The sequence below is a fragment of the Papaver somniferum genome, chromosome 7 (genome assembly GCF_003573695.1).
Source record: "Papaver somniferum cultivar HN1 chromosome 7, ASM357369v1, whole genome shotgun sequence".
NCBI lineage: Eukaryota > Viridiplantae > Streptophyta > Magnoliopsida > Ranunculales > Papaveraceae > Papaver > Papaver somniferum.
Window position 1 is genome coordinate 220,481,676 of NC_039364.1, and position 25,145 is coordinate 220,506,820.

A 25,145-nucleotide genomic window follows, 5' to 3' on the forward strand; every position below is an offset into this window, starting at 1 on the left:
AAAAAAAAAAAAAACCTAAAAAAAAAAAAAAAAAATTCTACCTAAGCACAGGTCCGCGTCGGCGGCGCCAAAAATTTGATGTATTTTCAAATGTTGTTGTAGATAGTGGTAAAAGGGGTTCTTTTCGAACTTGTGAAGGGAATGATTTTTTTTTAGATTTCAATAATTTAGAAATGTAGAAAATTCAATTAAAAAGTGATATAAATTTTATGGAGAAAATAGGGGTGATGATTCCACCATTCAACAATATTTATGTAGTTTTATTTATTTTTTATTATGCAAATTTAATAATTGTTTTGATTCTAACTATTGCCAAAAGCAGATTCTCAAAATATCAAAGATTAATCGCAAGCATAATACATCAAGAGTATAAAACTAAGCATGTATTATCAAGAGAAAATATATTTGATTAATAAAAATCATTTATTTTCAATGCAATTAATCATATATAAATATTGCAAAAATTAATCAAATAAAAATTACCACATAAATATTGCGAGAAAGGCTTCCTCCGTCACCCCTGGGATTGGGTTTAGCTACTCATGATGAAAAACCTCTCAAATTGATTCATTGATACTCAAAAGTTGTTTACAAACAAGAGAAAATGGAGAAAAACGGTTTACAACAGTGTTTGCGACGCATATAAAGCGTCCAAAAGAACGATACAATAGAAGTGTTGTTGTTCCGAAGTCGGGGAAAGGAGTTGAGTATTGTCGCAATTAAGCGACCCTAATCAACGAATGTCCCTGAGGGTATTATTTTCTTCGTTTTCTTCCTTGCACCAGCAGCAAACTTCTCTTCTCTGCGTGATTTTCTTTTGATTCTCTCGATTCCTAAACTTTCCCCAAGACTCCCCAAACTTGCTAGCTTCAATTGTACGTGTATTTATAGTGAATTGAGGCCAAAAATCCGACCATTGATTGCGTATATTTTCTCTTTAATTCGATTATTCTTTGCTGCCCAAATATGAGAATACTTACCATTTATAGAATTTCCACACGTTAACTCGCTCCCAAAACGCTCCAAATTAGTTTCTTCATGCCTCAGAAGTTTTCCCGCACCTCCACATCACTCCATGCACAGCAGAAACACACTTGAGCTCGTGTTCAGTGTGTGTTGCTCTGTTTTGAGTTTGGTGAATCAAACCGAGAATTCCAGCCTAAATTGATCGATTCTGATACCCATACTGTGTTCCTTAAGCTATATCACATCTTCCTACCAAGTTTGAGCCATTGAATCGCACCACAACACCTTCATTTTGTCGATTGAAATTCTGCCAGTTGATGAACCAATTTTCCCGCCAATTTTATTTTTTCAAATCGTGAAGAAGGTGTCCCCTTAGCAAAAAGTGGTGTCCCCTTAGTAATTAGGTTACCCCTTATCCAAAAGAGAGAGTCCGAATAACACTTGTCCTCCGGGTGCCAAAATCAACTTTTCGAGCCGAATTTTCCAAAAATGTTTATTTCCTAAAAATACATAAAAACACAATATTAGTACTAAAATAGAGTTCCAACAATGCGGACATTGAGGACAAATTAGACACAAAAATGTGTCTATCAGCCAACTCAATTCCACGGATACGCATCGATGCCAACATCGCGTGTTGCATCTGTCAACTTCGGCCATGTCTTGCCAATCCTTCAATTAAGCTTCATTGTGTCGGCCGATAAGCTTCATTACTTAGCCAAATGTATTTACAGTGTAGCGCCACCTTTGCGCATCACTGGACCTGCAGGGTGCCACTATATCATTGCTTGACGGTCTATACAACATACCGCTATTATGGTTGAGCGTTGCGCTATTATGGCTTCGCATTGCAACATTACGGCGGAACTATGACTTGGCATGTAACACTGTAGCGCGCAATCATTATGCGTCACTTGCAGCCACGTCATAGTAAGCTACCCCCTGCTACCGTCCCTGATCTTAGGCTGTGTTTTTTTATGAAGCGTTTCTTTGGTGTGTGTAGTCGCGTTTTTATCTCTTTTTTTTGTTGAACCTTTGGGAAAGTTAAAACTGATTAAAAAAGTAATCAAATTGTGTTTAGTAATAAAATATTAGATTATTATGGTGTTGTAGCAAATGATACAAACTGACATATGTATCTATTGAAATAGTTTTATTCTAATTTTTGGGCTTATAATTAATTTTTTTGTTATTTAGTAATCAAAATATTAAACGGATTACCAAAAACCCGTGCGGCTCCCAACCCTTCCAAACAATTATGTGTAATTTCTTTTCTCAATTTTGTGTAATTTCTTTTCTCAATTTTCTATAAAAGCCCATGCGGTTCTCCATTTTTTAAACGGATTAATAATAATTATCATTGTTATTATTGTTAAAAATTGTTATTTTTCTTATTCAAGCCGAAAAACAAACTAAAATTGAATAATCTTTTGATTTTTGTTTTTATAATTGATAAATTAAAAAAAAAATCATCGAAATGGTGTATCAAAAAATATAATCACTTTTAACAAATAAAATCTATGAAGCACGGGTACTGATATGGGGATACTGGGATACTGATACCGAGATTCGTCAATTTTTGAAAAATGTGGATACGCGATACGTAGGGATACGTGTATATATTAAAATCATTTAAGTTTATAATAATTTATTTTAGTAAAAAGAATCATATAAAACAAAATAAAACAAAACAAAAAACTTTATGGAATATTAAAATAAAACAGATAAAAGCTGTCTAACATCTGGCTCACCCATCACTCATTAATATTATCTTCATCAAAGAGCACTGCTTATTGTTGTGGCTCGTCAAGTGAAATATTTGCAACTTCAAGTTCTCTCGCATCGTCTAGTGGATCAAATTTATCTTCACTGATATCCCATATTCCACTTTCTCCTTTCATATAATTTTCACTTTTTCATTGAATGGATAAAGTTATATATGCTCCAATTTCTTTCCAATGATAAAAATTATATATGCTCCAATTATACTATAGGAAGTATCCCTTCTTAGCGTATCCGAGAGGTATCCCTTACCCTTTTTGTAATTAATGAAAATGGATACTTTAAATGGAGTATCCGACAAGTATCCCCAAGTGTCTGACACTGATACGGTGTCCGACACAGATACGTCACCGATTTTGAAGTATCCGTGCTTCATAGAATAAAATATAGAGAATGAAAAAATGATGTTATGATTTAAAGCCAATTTTTGTAATTTATAAAATAAAATAGGGACAAATAAGGAAAATAAGATACAAAATTAGTGTAAGACCATAGCTTTTGCTTTTGGAGCTTTTAGAAGCTCCTCCTCCCCAGCTTTTAAAAGTTGAGGAATTTTGGAAGTGCTTTGCATAAAAAGTAGTTTGTAAAAACTTTATCAAACTCAGGCAAAGATGAAAAACATGATGAAAGAGCTTTTGAAAAGGAAAAAAAAAAACATTACCAAACCCATCTTAATTAGATGTGTTTCTAAGCATTGGAAACCATAATCAACGAAAGATAGATGCTTAATCAAATTGCACGAAGCACATCGATGTAAAGGTATTATTTTATTTCTTATCTTTCGCCTTAATTATCGCCCTCTAGACGCAAAACCACAATTTCATTTGGGATAATTGGAGTTTGGTACTCAGGTTTAGACCAACACTAGGCTTTGGTATAACATTTGTCCAACGTTAGACTTTGGTACCTGGACTGGATGTTGACTGTAGTTGACCGTTTATGACCTGATTTTAATTAATTTGGTAAAACAAAACACTGTAAAAATACTGAGATTACAAGTTTATCCCTGGATCTAAGATCCAACGGTTGAAAAAAAATTTTTTTACGGCTCAGATGTATGTAGACCAATTAAACCTAAATTCTAACATTTTTTCCTCCTCCTCCATTATCACCTCAATCTTCTTCCTCTGCAACTGCAACACCGACCGATTCCTCCATCTTCACTATACCAACAACTCAATCTTCAACTGCATGTGTAACAACCAAAGTCATCCCCATCAAATTCATTTAAAACCCATCAGTTTCTTGTATCTCATTATGAATCACTCCCTTTAATTCTTCCACAAAAGTTCAGAAACCCTAATTTGTATCTCAATTTCTCATCTCGTCCAACAACATCATCTATAGCTGCTCCTTCTCTGCCATCATATCAAATCAAAATGCCATCAGTGCTCACCACCACAAACAATGACAACAATTCCCATCGAGAAAACACCAATAACACCCATAAGATCTCGGTTCACAACCTTCAGTGGAAAATTACAGTAACACCACATCTAACAACAACAACTTTATAGAAAACCTAAATTTATCAATTAAATCAAACCCACAATTTCACTATGTCAACACAAGTAATGAATCAGTCACACCCAGCAGCCAGTCATCTGCACGAAGCTCGGAAACGGTTCAACAAAACCAAACTAAGTCTGGTCTATAACCATCTCCGACTACTATCTAGGATCTGAGAGTATTTCTGTTTTACAGTTTTTGAATAATGTAATATGAAATTAATATAAATACAAGTTTTTATCTCCACACAATCTTTGGAAGATATTCTACCCATAATACACTTTTCGACTTGGTATCAACCTTCGATCCAAGCTCGTTTCCGCAAATATCCAATCAAAGAAAAACACCAAAAAAAAAAAACCCAGAAAACAAAAAAAACCCTAATCAGCAATGGCAGATACTACAAACACTTTACGCCAAGTTCAGATCCATCACCTAGTGACTTTGAAACACACTGAGACGAATCATCATCTCTAGAAAGCTCAGTTTCGACCTATTCTAAAAGGGTATGATCTCACAGGATTTGTTGATGGAACAAAAGTACAACCTGCAAGAAATCTTCCTGAAAGTGAAGACATCAATCCAGCATTTACTGCTTATGAATCTCAAGATTCCTTGATCGTTGGTTGGTTGCATTCAACCCTAACACCAGAAGTGCTAAGCACAGTTTAAGAACTCACCACTGCAAAAGAAATATGGGACAAGTTGGAGGCTGAATATGCTCCAAAAACTTTTGCTCACCAGATCAGTCTTAAGAAGCAGCTTCATCGCATGAATAAAGGTAATAAGTCCTTGAAAGCTTATCTTAATGATGCTAAAAGTTTGTTTGACCAGCTTGCAGCATCTGGATATATTGTCACATCTGATGAAAAGAAACAGTGTATTAGTAATGGATTGAATCAAACCTATGATCCAATCGTTACTGTTCTAAGCACTGTCGAATGAATGGATATCCAAACCTTTACATCTCATCTGCTTTCTTTTGAGATGCGAGTTGAACAACAACTTTCACAGATTCAAGCACAAGTTGCGAACTATGTTGCTTCCAGTCCCAGTGTAAATACCAGGAGAGAACCACGAAGGTTTAATAATCAACAACGAGGACCAAATCCTCCAAACAACAACAATCGTCGACCACCACAACAGCAGAGAAGTGCTGCTCATGGAGATGTTTACTGTAAGATATGTAAGAAGAGGAACCACACTTCGGATCGTTGCTGGTTTCGTTATGATAAAAGCAACAACTCTCAGAACAAAGCTCCTGCTGCTTATCTTTCCATTCCTGGTGACTCGTCTGGTGCTCAGTGGGTGACAGATTCAGGAGCTACTCATCACTTGACTGCTGATGTCAAGAACTTGTGTATTCCTCATGAATATGATGGCACATACCAAGTCAGAGTTGGTAATGGTAATACTTTGCAGATTTCACATATTGGTAACGTCGTTTTCACATCTAATAATCGCAAATTTTGCTTAAATAATGTCTGCCATGTGCCAAAGATCAAGACGAATCTTCTCTCTGTTTATCAATTTTGCAAGGATAATCATGTTTACTTTGAGTTTCACACAAACTTCTTTGTTGTGAGGACAAAACCACGGGAGCGGTGCTGCAAAAGGGGAGGAATGAGAATGGCATGTACGTGTTCGATGGTGTAGGTGACATAAACCAATCGATATTTCCCAAGTCCTTTTTCTCTGCAAGTCTACCTGTTTGGCACCAGCGGCTTGGTCATCCAATGCTAAGCACGATTTATAAAATAATTAGCGATTTTTCACTTCCAGTATTGAATAAAAAGTTTGATTTCTGCCACTCTTGTTATATTAGCAAGAGCAGGCGTTTACCTTTTTCTCGTAGTGCTACTACTTATGATGCACCATTAAGTCTTATTGTTTCAGACATATGGGTTTCTCCAAAAACTTCGAGAAATGGATTTCGTTATTACATGTTACTAATAGATGTTTTCTCTCATTATACTTGGGTCTTTCCTTTGATACAACGATCAGATGCTTTACATGTCTTTACACAGTTTCATAAGCAAGTTGAGAATTTAACTGGCCATAAAATATAAAATTTTCCAGTCTGACAATGCGCTTGAATACAAAAAGTTCACTTCTTATCTTAACAACTCCGGAATCCAACATCGTTTCTCATGTCCTCATACCTCAGCTCAAAACGTTCTTGCAGAGCGTAGAATCAAACATGTCACTGAAAGTGGTCTTGCATTATTGTTTCATGCACAGCTTCCCAAAGAATTTTGGTCTGAAGCTTTCACTACTGCTTGTTATCTGATAAACAGGGTACCCAAGTCTTCTACGGAATCCAAAACTCCTCTTGAGCTACTCTACAACAAAAAGCCATATTACTCTTTTCTCCGTGTCTTTGGTTGCTTGGCTTATCCGTATCTTCGTCCCTATAATTCCAATAAACTAGAACATAGGTCTTTACCTTGCATATTCCTAGGATACAGTTCAGCACATAAGGGTTATATTTGTCTTCACTTACCAACAAATCGACAGTATATATCGAGACATGTTAGATTTGAGGAAACCAATCTTCCATTCTCTCCTCCTCAACAACAAGCTCCAGAGGTAAGTCTTCCATCTCAATGTACTAGCACAAATATATTTGGTTCATCTGTTTTTATGTCGGCTCAGTCAGTGCCATTGCAGCTTCAACAACCTACAGCACCAGTAATACAACCTCCAAAATCACAAGTACCGGCTCCATTTAACACACCTCAACAGTCTTCAGGATCTTCAGTTGTCCTACCTTCACCACCACAATCGCCACCAACACACTCACCTGAGGTGCAGTCAATAGAACAAGAGTGGTTCCAGGGCATACTATGGTGACTAGAGATAAAGCGGGTATTACAAAGCCGATCCAAAAGTTGTGTCTCACCACTACCAAGCATCCCCTGCAAGATGAGGAATTCATGGAACCAACGTGTTACTCCAAAGCATGTACGATTCCTGAGTGGAGAGATGCAATGGATACTCAAATTAATGCTTTGATTCGGAATGGCACATATTCTCTAGTCAAATATGAGGATGGCATGAATATAGTTGGTTCAAAACGGGTTTATCGAATAAAAAAAAATCCAGACGGATCAATACATCGCTACAAGGCTCGTTTGGTGGCAAAAGCACTCAACCAACAAGAGGGCATTGAATTTGGTGAAACCTTCTCTTCGGTTATTAAACCTTGCACAATTAGGTTGGTTCTTTCACTTGTTGTCATGAATCAGTGGTCACTGCGTCAAATGAATGTGGAGAACGCGTTTCTTCATGGTATCTTGGAGGAAGAGGTATACATGAAGCAACCATCTGGATATGTGGATCCCAACTATCCAAATCACATGTGTAAGTTGCATAAGTCTTTACATGGACTTAAACAGGCACCACGTTCGTGGTTCTCTCGCCTCAGCAACCATCTTCTCAAGCTAGGGTTTACAACATCTATTGCAGACTCCTCCTTGTTTATCAAAAAGAATGGAAAATCAGTGACCTATGTATTGATTTATGTAGACGACATCATTGTGACAGGTTCAGACTCCAACCTGGTTGATAACCTGATTACATATTTGGGTAATGAATTTGCAGTGAAAGACATGGGAACATTGTCTTATTTTCTCGGTGTTGTAGTGCTGAAACAAGGAAATCTCTGGTTCTTTCGCAGAGGAAGTATATAGTTGATTTGCTGAGGCGCACAAAACTTGATGGCATCAAACCCGTATGCACTCCAATGGCATCCAATACCAGACTTCAGAAGCTATGAACTGAGAAATTTTCAGACTCAACATTGTATAGAAGTGTCGTCGGTGCTTTGCAGTATCTGCATATTACACGGCCTGATATATCTGTAGCTGTTAACAAGGCTTGTCAGTATATGCACGAGCCTTATATAGAACACTGGGAGTTGGTGAAACGAATTCTGCGATATCTGAAGCAAACAATTGATTATGGGATATTTATTAGACCTGGCAAGGATTATACACTTAATGCTTACTCTGATGCAGACTGGGCAGGCAGTCTTGATGATCGGAGATCCACCAGTGGGTATTGTATCTATTTTGGAGGTAATCTCATCTCTTGGAGTGCTAGGAAGCAGAAAACGATATCAAAATCAAGCACAAAAGCTGAGTATCGCGGTGTTGCTATTGCCACTTCTGAGCTTATATGGATCCAGTCCTTGCTCGTTGAGTTAGGTGTTATGACTCCTACACCTTCCCTATGGTGTGGAAACCTCGGTGAAACCTACCTCACTGCCAATCCCATATTCCATACGCGTACCAAGCATATCAAAATAGATTACCACTTTGTACGTGAAAGGGTGGCTCGTAAACAGCTTCATGTTAAATTCATCAGCAGTAGGGATCAACTAGTTGATATTTTTACTAAATGATTGTCTTCACCAAGGTTCCAGTTTATAAGAGACAAGTTGGACATTCTTCAACTCCGGTTCAACTTGAGGGAGGGTGTCAGCACAAGTAATGAATCAGTCACACATAGAAGTCAGTCATCTGCACGAAGCTCGGAAACGGTTCAACAAAACCAAACTAAGTCTGGTCTATAACCATCTCCGACTACTATCTAGGATCTGAGAGTATTTCTGTTTTACAGTTTTTGAATAATGTAATATGAAATTAATATAAATACAAGTTTCTATCTCCACACAATATGTGGAAGATATTATACCCATAATACACTTTTCGACTCACTAGTTGGAGACCTCAATTTCTAAACCAAAAGAACTCCCAATTTCATTAGATGGAAACCCAATTTTCGAATCAACCAAAACCCTATATTTCGAATCAAATCAAACCCCAATTTACTGGTTCAATTTGAATCCAAATGCCGTTAAATTGAAACCCGAATTTCACTGAATTAAAACCCCAATTGTGGTTTGTTCGAACTGGTGGTTGCGATTATGGTGGAGTGGTGTTACAATGGTAGTTTTTGATAGAAGATTGGGTTTTATTTGGAATGTAATTGTGATCTAGAATGGTGATGGTAGTGCTGAGTACGTCGAGTTATGTGTTCTTAAACAACACAAATAGAAGAGTGGAATGTTGGTGGTAGTTACAGGGGGTTTATGTTGGTGATAGTTACAGGGGGTTTGGTAATTTGAAGTTGCTACTGGTGGTGCTGTGAGATAATAACGAAAGAAAGAAGAATGGGGTTTCTGTTGTCTATGTAGTTGAATGTTGCAGCTGAGTCTGAAATTGAATTGAAGATAGGCTAATCTGAAGTTCGAATTAGATGAGAAGAAGTGGAAGTCATGGTTCGGTGATGCTATGAGTCTTGATGAACCATGTTGGTGGTGTTGCTTCAAGATAAATCTCATATGGGCTGTGATATGCAGGTGCGTGAGATGATGGTGCTACGGAGCAGATGAATTATGTAAATCTTAGAAAAGTAGAGGTTATTATAGTAAATAGTACGTCAATTTTATTTTTATTTTTTTAAAATTTTATTGTTTTAATGTTTTCTAAACAGAAGTTAGTATTTAATCGAGTCAACATGAGTCAACGTCTGGTCCAGGTACCAAGCCCTAACGTTGGACAAATGTTAGACCAAAGGCTAGCGTTGGTCTAAACCTGAGTACCAAACTCCAATTATCCCATTTCATTTTCCCGGAAGAGTAGAGATCATGTATATTTTGTTCTTCTGGGAGGATTTAGGGTTTGATTACCATGAACGGGGATCATCACATTCAGACAACACTGATGTTGCTTTACGTCACAATGTGTATGCGTGATTCTGAATGTATGATGCAATTTATTTCACCCCATAAACGGTTTGGTTTGTTCTGTAATTGTGATAAGTTTAGTTCTTTTATTTTTTTATTATTTATTCGACTACAAACTTGTGTCTGAATTTGGATATAACCCAACTACTAGCAGCACAAAGTGTTATGCGTATATTTAATGACTATATGTGAGAGTGTAATTCCGTGGGTTGCAAAACCTCTGTTTTCATGGGTCGTAAACTTATATGTAGGGTCTTCACAGTAGGTGAAAATAAATAGTGAAAGATTGATGATCGCAACTCCATTCAGAATTCTAAATGATGATGGAACTGTTTATGTGCATGGTTTTGTATGTTGGATCTATTATCGAATACTCTGAAAGGGAACTAAAGTCACTGTGTATGATGTTGGAAGAGAGATATTTAGGGTGATCATTGTCCCTGATTTTATCCTTAAAAACATTTGGCGTGACGTTGGATAACTCATCTATGAATTAGTAGTAGAAATAGATGAGAATTTAATTGTTTTAGTCCAAGAGATGGTTTATAATGATAATGGTCGTAATGCTGGTGATCGTTGGATTGAAGAAACGGTCGAAATCCTTCTCCATGTGATGAATTAAAAAATTTAGATTTTAAAGTCACTACAGACACGTACCTAGTAGTCATAAAATTCATAACATAAGGACTGAAATACTCGGAATGTCTCGGGTATTATAATAAAAAAATGACAAAGGATGAACAGTAAGACCTGACTCATACTGATTTTTTTAATACTTTCTATTATAATACCGGAGACATTCTCGATGTTTCTGTTCGAATCTAATGAATTATGACTTTCAGACCCGTATCGGAAATGACTTTAAAATCTAAATTGTTTAATTCGAGCCATGAAAAAGTCATTTGGATTGTTTCTTTAATCCAATGACCACCAACATTACCATCATTATCATTATAAATCCACAAGTTGAGCCATTCATCTCCTTTTTGGACTAAAACAGCTAAATGCCCATCGACTTCTACTAATTCACCAATTAGTTTTCCAGTATACCACCGAATATATTTAGGGATGCAATCAGTGAACGTGATCACTCTAAATGTCTCTCTTCCAACATCAAACACAATGATTTTAGTTTCCTTTTGGAATATTTGGTAATGAATCCAACATATAAAACCATTTATATAAACAATTTTATCATCACTTATAATTCTGAGTAGAGCTTGTTGATCATCAATCTTTCTCCATTTATTCTCACCTACTATGAAGACCTCGCATATAAGTTTACGCCTAACGAAGGCATAGGTTTTGCGACCCCACAAAATTACACTCTTATATAAAGTCATCGAATATATGCACAACACTTTGTGTTGCTTAGTAGTTGGGTCGTATTTGAATCCAAACACATGTTTGTAACTGATCCTCAAATTCTCAACAGAATACTTCACTTGTATTTGTTTTGATCCACGATGTTTTATCTCGAGTGCGGGGATTGTAAATGAGAAAAGAACCAGGCTCATCACAATTTACAAAACAAACCAACCCGTTTACAAGTCAAAGTATATTACATCCAGCATTCAGAATCTGATAGTCATCAATATCTGAATCCTCCAGGGAGAGAAAAATTCTCATGATCTCTACTCTTCTAGATAAAGGAAATTGTAGTTTTGCGCCTAGAGTACGTTAAGGCCACGTTCGAAATATAAGAAATCAAGTAATGCCTTTACATCGATGTGCTTCGTGCAATTTGATTAAGCATCTGTCTTGTTTGACTATGGGTCTTCAATTTGTAGAAACACATGTCTCATCAAGTTATTTACAGTTTAAAATATTCTTTGCATTGTCTGCTTAACTTAAATGCGGCTATGCTCACTCTTAGGTCTTAATCCGTGTTATAAATTTACTGAAATTTATCTTATTTACTTGATACTTCATATTGCTTGATCGATTTTACCCTCTACTTAACTCTTAATCCGTGTTACAAATTTACTGAAATTTATCTTAATTACCTCTGTGCTTTCTTGCTATATATATTTTTCTGGTTCATAATAGTAGTATGAAGCTTCTGTCAAGGAATGTGCAAGTCACATAAACATCAAACAGATAAATTAATCCAGTTGATCTGATCTGATCTTTCTTTATGAGACTATGGAAATAATTATTAGGCGATTAAGATTTGCAGAATGGCCCTTAGTACCTAGGACTGGTCTCTCTGGTGGAATGCTCATTACATGGCTCAGCAACATTAAGGTTCATTGCATTTCTTTTCGGCATAACTTGTGTCCTTTTAAAGTGGTAAATAATTATGATAACCACTGGAATCATCTTGTGTGGATGTATGCTGCATTGTAAGCACCAATAAATTATGACTGGTGGATCAACATTAACACTATTGGACTGAACAAGAACATCTCATGGATTATTGTTGGAGACCCAAACTTCATTCTGCATTTAGATGATAAACATGATGGAAATCAATGAAGATTATTATAAGAAAGGTCTAAAGATAACAAGGATTATTATAAGAAAGGTCTAAAGATAACAAAGAGGATCCATTAGTTTAAAAAGTAACTGGTTAAAGGATCAGAGAAGTTATTGCTAGAAACATTAAAATACTAAAAGATTGAATCTTTGGAAGAATGCGTTGATGAAACCATGGCTTTTGGGGAGGTACTAATTTTTGATAATTTTGTTTATTTTTGATATATTACAATATGAATTTTGTTAACTTGTATCCCTGGATACAACTTGAGAATGATTAAAAAAATTCATTTTTGGCCTTGGAATGGTTAAATTTTGTTGGAATTGTAGTTTTCTTGAGAAAACAATCCATATGCGTGTTATAAAATGTAATCCCGTAACTGCCCTTACCTTCATATACAGTAAAGACTCTATTTACACGCGTCATAATGTGCAAAGCAATCTCTTCATCTTCTGTTCGGGCTTAGCCAAAAAAAAAAACTTTCTTCTTCTGTTGCTTTCCATCTTCATTTCTTTTCTTCTTTGATTTGCTTGATCTCATTCGAATAGTGATGGAAGACTTTCATCTTCTGTCGGGCTTAGCCAAAACAAAAACAAAACTTTCTTCTTCTGTTGCTTTCCATCTTCATTTCTTCTTTTTTTGATCTGATTGATCTCCTTCGAATAGTAATGGAAGAAGAAAGATTATTTTTACCTAAACACCTTAATCAAATCCGGGACTAAATTCATTTTTGAACAAAACCCTTTTGGTTGAGCTCATAAAAAAATTTCCTTTCTACTATTAGCAGATCTCATAAAAACTCAAAAGCCCAAGAAAAACATCACAAACTTATTTGTCCCTGTTATGTAAAATATCTATAACACGAGTGATTTTCTTGAACCAATGTCAGAAACACTATTGCGAAGACAATAGAGGTGAAAGAGAAAAAAAGACAAGGGGATGAATTTCAACGAAGAAATATTGGATTTGCAATTATTTATTTAGGAAATGGTGTGAAGAGAATGATTTTATGAAGATCTTGTTAAATTTTAATGGATTTATTTACAATAGCTAACTAGCTATACGGATTTTGCAGACAGATACAAAATCTTAGGCGTAATGTGTTGATCGCAGCTCATATGTGGGGTCCACAAGAAATAAAGATAAAAGAGTTTCCAAACTTACGAGGGCATCAGTGGAAAAACCACGATATTTTATTAGAATAATTTACAAATTCGAAAAATTATATTAGCAATAAAAATTTTCATAAAATCAATGCAGGTTATTAATGCTTATCTTGTACATGGGGATACAAGATAAGAGGACCCATTACCCCTGAGCTTATTATTACTGTCATCATTATTTAAATTATTAATAGTATTATTTTTCTTTTGTCGAGAATTTTGAGGAAATTTGAAGGTTTTGATAGATCGATGTAGAAATTAGGAGTCGGGGAGGAAGAACTCTCAACCTCGAACTTACCACCAGCATCATGCTAACAACCCTCGAAGACATGTAAAGATAGGCGCTCCACCATTTGCAACATATACTATACATAGAAAGGGACTCTCTAATCTAGTAACTCATAAGGCAATATTTAGAGAGGAAATCATTTGCGGTCTCTACAGGAGAACTCTTTCTCGGACTTGCTTCCAGGATTATTAAAAGTACCCAAGTTAAGTATGAAGGAGGAGGAGATGATACTTCTTCAGTCCCAGTAAATTCAATTTTTACAGAGATCCAAAATGAAGTTGGAATGGATATTGATGAGGAATCCGTTTTTACTGGAAGGGTTAGAACAAATGTGGTGGCTCAAGAACAACCGGTGATGATTTGGGACCAAAAGGATTTTGAGGGAGATGAACTGAACAGGAAAAAGGCAGGTCTTCTATTTCCTTATCATCTTGGTGTTGCTGAGGACCAGATTGCTACGCGTGTGGATAACGATGCCTCTGCAGTTGTTGCTGAAAACATGGCAGACATTACAAATACCAATCAGGTTAGTTCTTCTGCTATATTAACCACTATATTTTTTTTTCTTTCGCTTCCTGTGCATCTTCTATTTCATATGCCATAAGCTTAATCAAGTTATTTTGCAGTGTGAAATATTCTTCACGTGATATTTTTCACATGGGAGCTACACATAATTTTTTTTTCCTAAATGCAGATCAGTACAATTACAAAAGATATTGAAAATCAGGCAATGGGCATTTTTTTGTTAAAGCAAGTCCATAACAAAAGAAGCATTTTGAGAAGGATGTTATTAACAAACAAACAAACATGTAAAAACAAGTACGCCTTAAATTGCTGGATCCAATTGTGTTTATTAGTTTCAAAGAATTCTCAAATGCAAAACGCTCACACCCACTCAATTTTGTTAAAGCAACATGTACCAAAAATAGAAGAGAGGGAATCTACATTTTTCGAGCAGCATATTGTAACAAAGGATATATTGCAATTGACGCTAACTTGATTATTACGCAGTAGTAGTAGCAGTCACGAAACGAGGCTATTAACGTGAGAAACTGCTCGAGTGGTGGTAAATACCACTTTATAAAAATCATCCTTGAGTTTCTTCAAAATCTCATCTGCCTTTCTCAAAGTATTTAGTTTCAGAGTCATAACAAGAAAGAATCACATTGTACCACAACAAACCTTTTTCGCTATTTGATAGCGCAAATGGCTCAAGCCTGCAGCCGTAGTCTTCCCATGCTATACTAAACTTCTTAAGCCAATCCGAATCGTCGACCCTGTGCTGTTTTTGTGTACATTTGACAGTCTTCCTATACGTGGACTCCCAAATAACGACATGTTTACTTGGAACTACTTCTAGGAGACACAAATTCCCTCTCAATTCCATGATCCTGACACAGCTACTGTCACATAAAAGAAAAGGTATTGATGGGTGCAATTCAAACCTCTCCTGTTCCAAATCAAAAGCAAGAATCCTTTTTGGTTGCAGTCCATTGGATTGATCCATCCAGTAAAGAGCTCCACCCGCAAAAACACCCACTGATGGTAAAAAAAACCCAAGCAAGGCATATCGCCTTGTTTAACCATAATACTTTTGTTTCTCCACGCAGTACCACCACCCCCGAGGGTATACACCTGAACATTGGCAGGCTGCGAAGGATCCACGCAGATACTAACAACCTTGTACTCGTTACCAGAACGAGCGTAACCGAATCCAATCGTGTTTTTCCTCCAACAAGTACCGATGTTCCATTTAATAGTAGTCTGAAGTTGAATGTGCTCATCAGTGACAAGATTGCAAAAATAAACTTTTGTCTCATCGTAGTAGTTGTCGAACATCTGGTTGTAAGCATAACAAACCAACCCGTTGCAAGATCCAACCATGAAATTTTTGAAAACAGATGGTGGGATGATTAATCCGTGGTCTAGCTTCCTAAGTGTTCCATCGACATGTTCATCACTATTTTGTTTTGAAAAGTAGAATTGTGCTTCAATTTCACTGGCCTTATTACGGGTTGAAACCTCATAAAGTAAACCCATCTTGGGCTTAGGCATCAAAGTACGCCATGTTCTGCATACTTCTCTGCCCTGTAATTGCAAGGCTATTGGTAACCCTTTTTTTTTTTAAGAAAACTTAGGCAGAGCCTAAGATAATAAATTGATAGCAATGCTAGTGGTGTCATTGTTTTGAAAAATATCAGACCCACTGCTAAGGTTCTTACAAGTAATAGCCAAGTTTAGAGCTTGGAGATTTTGGGTTCCATGAAGAAGTTTAAGACCCATTAAAACAAAAGATACAGGTTTTACATTTAAGACTGTTGCTTCATTCAGTGTTTGTTTTTCCTTATGATAGTTCCTGCTGAATCTTCCCTTTATAGCTTTGAGATAGAGAGCATTGAAGTGTTCCAGAATTTCATTGGTTTCAGCTTGTATTTCAATGTTCATGTGCTGCTTTTTCTCTGCCCACTCAAACGCTAAGTCTGCTCCTCCTGTGTCTCCTCCTGCTCCCCATTGACCTGTGTGTCCTCTGCTATCAACACAGTTTCCTGCAAAATCAGTGATAGTTAGTGCTGAGAAGAACTGATAAGTGTTAGGATCCTGAATAATGCAGATTTTGATTAAGAAACCAAAAGTCTGCTTTTGAGGAGGGATCCCAACATAATTTCCTGTTGTTGTTATATAGGGATCAGTATCATAAGTATGCCCCTGAGTATTCAAAGCATGGTAGGGCAAAGTGTGGATTCTGTTATGATCACATGGATGTTGTTGAATACTGAGAGTTGTATTCCTAGCATTTGGAGTAATGTTTTGGAATACTAGATCACATGTAGCCTTCCATATGAACCAGCAAGTGGTTGCATAATTGCAGGTATTGTCACTGCAGCTAGCATTTTGAAACCAACTATTGAACCAATCCATGAAAAGAGTTTGGTGATCAAAAAGACCATGATTTCCACCTAACATGTGCTTCCAAACCTCAGTGGAAGCAGGGAAGTTGAGGAACATATATATGTGTCATTGTCTCCTCCCCACTATTGAATATTTTGCATATGGGATCAATATAGTGGAGAATGCTTGCAGTTTTAGCATTAGTTGGGAGGATTTCATGAGCGCATTTCCAGAGAAAGATTTTAATGGTTGGTGCCACTTCCAAGTTCCATATAGATCCCAGTTTCTTCTTGTAGGATCATTTCTATACAGGTTCTCTATTTTGGTTTTGTACAAAGCTTTAACAGAGAATTTTCCTGTGCTGTTGAATTTCCAGTGCATGTTGTCTTCTTCTCTGGAGTGGATAACAAGGTCACTAATGACTTGAGAAGTACCAGGACTGAAAATTTGTTGAATGAGTTGGAAATTCCATTCCTTTTGATCTGTCATTAAATGAGCAAACAGTTGTATATCAGTGGGGCAGTGTGCAGGCTTTGTGAGCTTGTCAGTTGAGTCAGGTATCCAAAGGTCCTCTCAGATTTTGATTTTGTTACCATTGCCTATTCTCCAGATACAGTGGTTTTTTATATTCTGAATTCCTTCAAGAACCCCTTTCCAAATCCATGAGTCTCCATCTTTGGCTTTGGTATTCATTTTTAGAACATTTCTCCCCAATAAGTATTTGGTATCCATCAATTTGTACCAGAGAGAGTCCTTATCTTGTTCCATCCTCCATCCTATTTTTGTTATCATGACACTATTGAAGAGTTCCATATTCATGAACCCTAATCCACCAAGATCCTTTGGTTTGCATATAGTTGTCCAAGCTTTTGGGTAGAACCCAGTGGGGTGTTCCAGATTTTTTCCCCAAAAGAAATCTCTTTGTAAGTTGTTCATATTTTGACAAGTTTGCTTAAGTATTCTGAAGCAGTTCATTTGATAAATGCTGGCTGTGGAGGTGACAGATTTTATTATAACTTCACTTCCAGCTGGATTTAGAGGGGAATTCTTCTAACTTGACAGATTTCTCTTCATCTTATCCACTCCTGGTTTCAAAGATTGGATTTTGCTTCTGTGAGTAAATAGAGGAGAGACTAAATATTTGTCATTTAGGGGAAGATCTTGAACTCCTAGCAGATTGCATATATGAGGCATTAGAGCTGGGTCAGTTTCCTTGCTGAAGAAGATACCAGATTTGATGAAGTTGATGAGTTGACCAGAAGTATCTCCAAAGATGTTAAGGATGTCCTTGAGGTTTTGGGCTTCAGTAGGATTTTCTTTGCAGAATACCATACAATCATCAACAAAAAGAAGATGGTTTATAGATGGAGCATTCTTGCAGATTTTTACTCCAGAGATGATGCCCAAGTCTTCAGCATGAGATAAAGTTCTGGACAAAGCTTCCATGCAGAAAAGAAATAAGTATGGGGATAGAGGATCCCCTTGTATGAGACCTCTAGAGGGATTAAAGAATTTATCAGGGATCCATTTATCAGGATAGCTGAAGAAGTAGTGGAGATGCACTGCATAATTTTGTTACACCATTCAGAGTCAAAGCCAATTTTAGTCATAATGGTATGAAGAAATTTCCAATCCACTCTATCAAAAGCTTTAGCCATATCAATCTTGATCCCCATGGTTCCTTTATTGCCTTTGAGACCTCTTCTGGTTCTCATGTAGTGAATAATTTCATGGGCTATAGCTATATTATCAGCAGTTTGTCTTCCAGGTATAAAGGCAGACTGGTAGGGAGATATGATTTTGTTGAGAAGAGGTTTCATTCTTTGAGTTAGAAGTTTGGATATTATTTTGTAGGTGGTGTTGCAGAGACTAATGGGTCTGAAGTGGCTGGGGCAAGTTGGGTTTTCAATTTTTGGTATCAGGGATATAAAAGTGGAGTTCATTTCTTTGAGAAGATGCCCAGACTTGAAGAAATGGTGTACCATTTTAACTAAGTCTTCTCCTACAATATCCCAGTTGGCTTGGAAGAAGTTTGGTGGAAAACCATCTGTACCTGGAGCTTTATCTTTGGCCATGCTAAAAAGAATAGCTTTGACTTCATGATTTTCAGGAATTCTGTTGAGAATGTTGTTATCAATATTGGTGACAATTGTAGGGATGAGGTTAATGATTTCAGGGTTCATGTCAGGAGATTCAGCAGTAGCCATCTTAGAAAAATGGTTGGTGAAACATTGTTTTATTTCTTGGTAATCCTCAATCCAATTTCCAGTACTGTCTTGTATAGAATCTATCTTGTTTCTTCTTAATATGCATTTTGTAGTTCTATGGAAATAACTTGTATTCTTATCCCCCAATTTGATGAATTGATCTCTGCCTTTTGTCTTCCAGAATTTTTCTTCAATGTCTTGCAATTCTCTGAGAACTTGATTTGCAATTTTTAAAGCTTCACCTCTGTTGTCTTGAAGTAGTTTTCTTGTAGCCAATGTAGATGTTGCTTACTTTCTTCAATATTTGACTTTATATTGCCATACACTTCTTTGTTCCAAACTTTAAGTTTCAGATTAATGTCTTTGAGCTTTCTAGCAGTGAGGAAAACACTAGAACCAGACAGATTTCTTTGCCAGCATTCTAGAACAATATCCTTACAGTCCTTATGGTACAACCAGGGACCAAATAACTTGAAAGGAATTTTACCAGTACACCAATGGGGATTAGTGTTAAGAAGAATGGGGTGGTGATCAGATCCAATTGCTAGAAGATTAATGATAGTGGAGTTTGGATATAAGAGAAGTCAGGATTCAATGGAAAGACCTCTATTCAATCTCTGCTCAGTGAGAGCAGGACCACTTCTCTTATTGGACCAAGTGAAAGGGCAGCCTGTACTGCCTAAGTCAATTAGATCCAAGTCCAAAATTTTGTTACTAAAGATATTAACTTCTACACTTCCAATGGTTGAGTACTGTATTTTTCATTATCATGCAAGATGAAATTGAAATCCCCAATGACCAACCAAGGGAAGGAGTGATTGGTAGCAGTTGTTTCCAAGGCTTTCCAAGAGTGAATTTTACTTGGAGTATCATAAGGGATGCCATAAAAACCAGTAAAAATCCAAGAGGGGCCACTGGTAGGCTTGATGGTAGCATTGATATGGTGAATGGAATAGTCCATAATTTCAACATCAAGATTTCTCTTCCATATCATTACTATTCCTCCAGTAGTACCACTAGCCCCTCCAGGATTGACATGCCAATATTTCTGAATATTAAGCTGTTGCATGGAATTTAAAAGTTTTCCATGTTTCTGCTTTGATTCAGAGATGAAACATATGCCAGGGTTGAATTTGGTCAACATATCATTTAGGTATTTCTTGGTATGTCTTTTTCCTAGCCCTTGACAGTTCCAGGCTATGGAGATAAAAAATTGCCAAAAGTAGGAAACATGAGGATATTTTGAAGTTGGTCTCCTAGCTATAGGATCATAAAAGAATATAATGCAACAATATAAGTGCACATGGTAATGGTGCAAGTGATTTAGACTAAGATAAAGAAAAAAGAGATGTACCTCAGAGGTTGATGTTGATGAGCCAGAAGTACCATTAGTCAATTTGGGAGTGCTTGAGTCCAGAGATTCAGCATAGTTGTCTGAATAGTCCTTGAATATTTTGATGTTATCAGCTTCACTAGTTTCCATGGGTACTGCAATATGTGTGGATTGTTTCCTCTTTGGCATGGTTTTTTGCTTGTCAGAATCTTTAAGAGAAGGAGGATCAGTTGGTGAGTTTGCTTCAGCGAAGACATGAAGTGTCTTTCTAGCCTTCCAGGTCTTCTTTTTGAATTGTTCAAATTCAGCATCCATCCTTTCTTTGATTTGAGAAAGGGTTGGTAAAATTTGGGTGGGGATAGCTGGGAAGATACCAGTAGTGTCTTGAACTTGATTGACATTGGTGTTTGTTGGGTTAGGGTGTTTGGTTCTAGCTGCTTCCTTGATCTTTAACTTAGCTTGATGGTTCTTGTAGTTGGTGGAGATTTTCTTAGATAACTCAAGTTTCCTGTTCCTTATTTGGTTAGCAATTACATCTGGGTATGGGGAGTTAGGGTCAGCTCTGGTAGAAGCTCCAAAAGTGAGGTGTTGAGAGGATGAAGGAGCAATTTTTGCTATTGTCTTTTCAAGTTCCTTCTGTCTTGAATTTCTCGTTTTCATTTCAAAGACTTGGGTTGCATCAGCATCAGTGTAACCTCTGTGAATGACATTTCTACCTTCTTGGACAGATTTTTGATAAACAATTTGGGGTGGTGGTAGGGGTTGAGGAGTTGGCAAGTTTTTATAGTTAGCATAGTGGGATTTTGAGGGTGTAGGTGGGATGGAGCAAGGTGGGGATGGGTGATCTAGAATTCTACAAACTTTACAGAATTTGATACTATTGAGAGCATAGGCAAATTCAAGCCAGTGAGAGATGGTTGGGGTTTCAAAGGCTTCAATACCAAACTTTAATGGCTTAGTAACATCAATAGTGAACTTGACTTCTAAGTTTTTCTCAAAACTGTCCCTTCCATAAGGTTTCTTGGCTGTTTGATATTCTCCAACAGGTTGCAGAATGTTGTTGATATCTGGTATGATATGAGTTGGTATTCTTTTGATGAGAAGCCAAATCATAACCTTAGAAAATTGTTCTTCATGAATTAAGTCTGGACCTCCCAAGGGTACACCAACTAGTACCATAAGTTTATCAAATACTCCTCTAGTTCCTCCATTCCTGAGAGTAGAATAATCTTCTTCATGGGTGAGTCTGAGAATAAAGTAGTTCCTTCTCATGTTCCATATATCCAATTCAACTCTGCCATTAAAATCCCATTTATTGTTGATGAAATTGCTGACTCTTGATGTTTTAAAACATATGTTGCTGCAGAGTTTTCCAATAAAACACCATTTCCAGTCTAAGGCTTGCTTGGTTCTGATGTTTTCAGGGTTTAAGAAAACCTTGGGATATAAGTCTACTTCAGGAATTTTGAGGGTTTTGTTCATCTGAGCAACAAGGTTTTCAATGGATATGTTGGGAGATTTTGATTAAGAAGCCATTTTTGGGTGGAACAGGGGGGGTAGTAGACAGAAAGCAACCAGTAAGTGTATTGACCAATGTGTATTGTGGTGGGATAAGACCAGTAATGATGTTGAGGGGAATCAAACCAAACTTTAATTTGAAAAAGATTCTTGACCGTGTCAGTAATGCAGGATTTTTGTAAGTAGTTGTGGGTTGTCTTCAAGCTAGGCCAATATGGTTTTGGTAGGTGCTGATCAAAGGATGAGAGCATCTCATTGTTTTTATACTTGTGATAGTTGTTGTTGATGTAGATGACTAATGGGATCTGGCTCAAGCACCTGCACACATAAAATTTTATATTGTTATCTAAAGTGTTGAGAGTTTTACCTTGTCCTTCCCATTGGGGGTGGTAGATGTTATGTGCATAATCTTCAGAGAAGATGAAAGTGATGTGTCTAACTTTAATTTGAAGTTTTGGCATGGGTTGATTCTGGTTTTTGTCATCTAGGAATGTGTTGATTTTGAAGTGGTCCTTGTACTTGCAGTTGTGGCGGATAGAGAAAGAGTTGTTGACTCTTGCCAGTAGTTTTAGATGTACATTTATCCAGGACCTGATCATAGCAATCCAAACCAGAAAGACCTTACCTTGGGCTGTTGATATGGTTTCAGCTCCCCGGTAGGCCCTTTGTATTTTATGGGATCCAATAAGGAGAAAGATTGAAATCCACCAGACCTTAGTTGGCCTTTTGGGGTATAACTGTGTTTGCATCTGAGTGGTAGAAGTTATCTGAGTCAGATTGAGAAAATGAGTCAGCCCTGACAGACTGGGAGGTGAATCAGAGTCAGTTTTTGTGGGTATGCTCTGTATTCGTTCATTCGTGGGTTGACCCGATGCAGCATGGAGAAGGATCTTCTTGCCAAGTGTTGATTGCCGCTTCTCATGAGCCAATGGTGTCTCATTGATTGTACTAGGCCAAATAATGATGCCAGTAGGCTTGAATATACACATCAAGTTGCAAGACCAATCTTTAATGTTGTGAGTCTGGTTGTCCCCAGAAGATTTTGACTGTTGAGATTAAGCAACTGTTACTCTTCTTTGCCCGAATAAAACCGCTGAGAGAGTAAAACTTTTCAGTTTCTCAGTCATTCTCCTTGGAGAAGATATAGTTGTTACTGAAAATTCCCCCTGTCTAAAGAGATTTCCGTAAGAGAGTTTTCTTTGAGAGTTCAAGTTATGGAAAAAGGTCAGAATTCCCAAGAGCGTGTACAAGGTGAACCACAGAAGAAATCCCGAGTCGGAGAATCCGTGAAACAGGTTAGTTTTTCTGTACTTCAAATTGGTGTTGAGTATGGTTTGATATTTAAAGTATGTGATCAATTTGGGGATGCTTGGAGATTTGACAATTGAAATTTGTAGGTTGCTACTGCAATTGCATGTGAAGGTTTTTCTGGGTATAATGAGAATCAATTGCACTCTTTTTCTGGTGCAATGCATGAAAGAGCAGGTTTTGGGGTTGAAAGAGCAAGCACTGGAGGTGAAAGAGGATGTGCTGAGGGAATGGTTGTGCATGCATCCACCAGAGTTGGGAGACCACCACAGAGGCTTGATCAAGGCCGAATTGAGAATGGGGAGCTTGTGGGTGTAAAGGATGGGTGGGTTCTGTTTGCTGTTCATCCTACACAAGGACGACGAGTGGTAAGGGAGGGGATTGTACTGATGGATGATGAGAGAATCGTCTGTGGTGGAAGTCAGCAGGGATTCTTTGCAGCCCCACTCCCTGACAAAACCAAGGAGCAAATTCGAGTTAATGCTACTCGTCCTCCTACTCCTGGAAAGATATTTTTCCCCAATTTGTTTATGCTTGCACCCACTCTTAGGAAGATGGCTCAGGATGTGGTCGAAATCTCCCAGACTGGAATTGGCGAAGTTACATATCCACTTGAAGTTCCTAGATACGAGCCTTTGATCCCTGGTGTTGATTCTAAGGTTGTGGGGCATATATACAGGTCTGCAAAAGCCAGTGCAATGCGAGGAGAAGAACCTCAACTCCCTGAAATGCCAGCTGAAGATACATTGCCACCAGGAGCTGATGCAATGGTTACAGCACAGGTGTACAGAAATGTAATAGCTCGAGATATAAGGGATGCTGCTAGTGCAACTGGAGGAGGAATCTAGCCAGGTAGTTTCCAAAGCGTTGCACATAGTGCAATTAGTAGTAACAAATAGACAATAATTTTCATTTTTTGTTTGAGACCAAGCTTCAAGAGTGGGAACCAAAGAAAGAATGGGTCTTTGAATATGTATAATTGTGGTTAATTCAAAATGCATGTTAATAATTTTAATGCTTGAGATCAAAGTGCAGTGCAAATAATCTATATAAGTAGAATTATAACAGTCTGAGTAGTTTCCCCATAAAGACAAAGCCTGGTAGATAACAAGGTTCAAATTATAACCATGGCTAGAAGTAATAGCAGGACTAGTAAACCTTGAGGAAAATAAGTACAAGAAAAAGAGCGAAATGTAAATCAGATGACTAGGGTAGAAAAGATACATGCTTATAGGCCTAAAGGAGATTAGGGTTAAAGTCTTACCTTCAGGCAAGGCAGCTAAATTAGAGGCAAGAAACATACCATAATTCAAGCTAGCAGGTTTCCAGCAGATGTTCAAAGCAACAAAGAAAGTTGGTGATAATATTTTTGATTGTCGTTGTTTTTTTAGTAAATAGGATTCGAACTCTAAGACTTGTGAAGACTAAATTTAAAGGTTTAAATAAAATAATAAATAAAAGAGAGATTCATTGGGACTAGGATTCCATCGAATTCATAACACATGGTTCAATTTATTTATTCACAACAATTAAAGTTCAATAAATTAATAAAACATCGACTCTTGTTTTGCCAAAGTAGATCCTCAAAACATTAGTTATAAATCGTAAGCATGGGACATCAAACATCTAAGCAAGCATGATCCATCTAATAAAATGATAACTAATTAATTCGAATAATAAATCAATTTAAAATAAGTGCAAAAGTCATACAGAAAATAATACAAATTCACCCATGTGTGAAGTTCGGCTTCCTCCGTCGACCGAATGTTGGGGTTTAGCTTCTCATGATGAAAACACACTCAAAAAATATAATTAATAGCTCAAATGGTGTTTACAATGGTGAAGATGAAGAAAAATTAAACGCAACAATTTTTCTCTACCAAAACTCCCCCTCCTTTTCCTCCTGTTTGGTCCTATTAGCACCCTATATATACACAACAACCCATTACT

General features: G+C 37.0%; 2 protein-coding genes across 2 annotated transcripts; one reads left to right on the top strand and one right to left on the bottom strand.

Annotated features, from left to right (window-relative positions):
- Window positions 1–12,621: 12,621 nt before the first annotated feature.
- LOC113295987 lies at window positions 12,622–14,940 on the top strand. Its single transcript, XM_026544311.1, has 3 exons — window positions 12,622–12,676; window positions 13,887–14,466; window positions 14,635–14,940. The coding sequence occupies exons 2-3, from the start codon at window positions 14,224–14,226 to the stop codon at window positions 14,938–14,940; spliced, it is 549 nt and encodes a 182-aa protein (XP_026400096.1). The 5' UTR covers window positions 12,622–12,676; window positions 13,887–14,223.
- A 111-nt stretch (window positions 14,941–15,051) lies between these two features.
- LOC113295988 (F-box/kelch-repeat protein At3g06240-like) lies at window positions 15,052–15,980 on the bottom strand. Its single transcript, XM_026544312.1, has 2 exons — window positions 15,533–15,980; window positions 15,052–15,479 (listed from the first exon to the last, which is right to left on the bottom strand). Exons 1-2 carry the CDS (start codon window positions 15,978–15,980, stop codon window positions 15,052–15,054), a joined length of 876 nt encoding a protein of 291 aa, XP_026400097.1.
- Window positions 15,981–25,145: the final 9,165 nt, after the last annotated feature.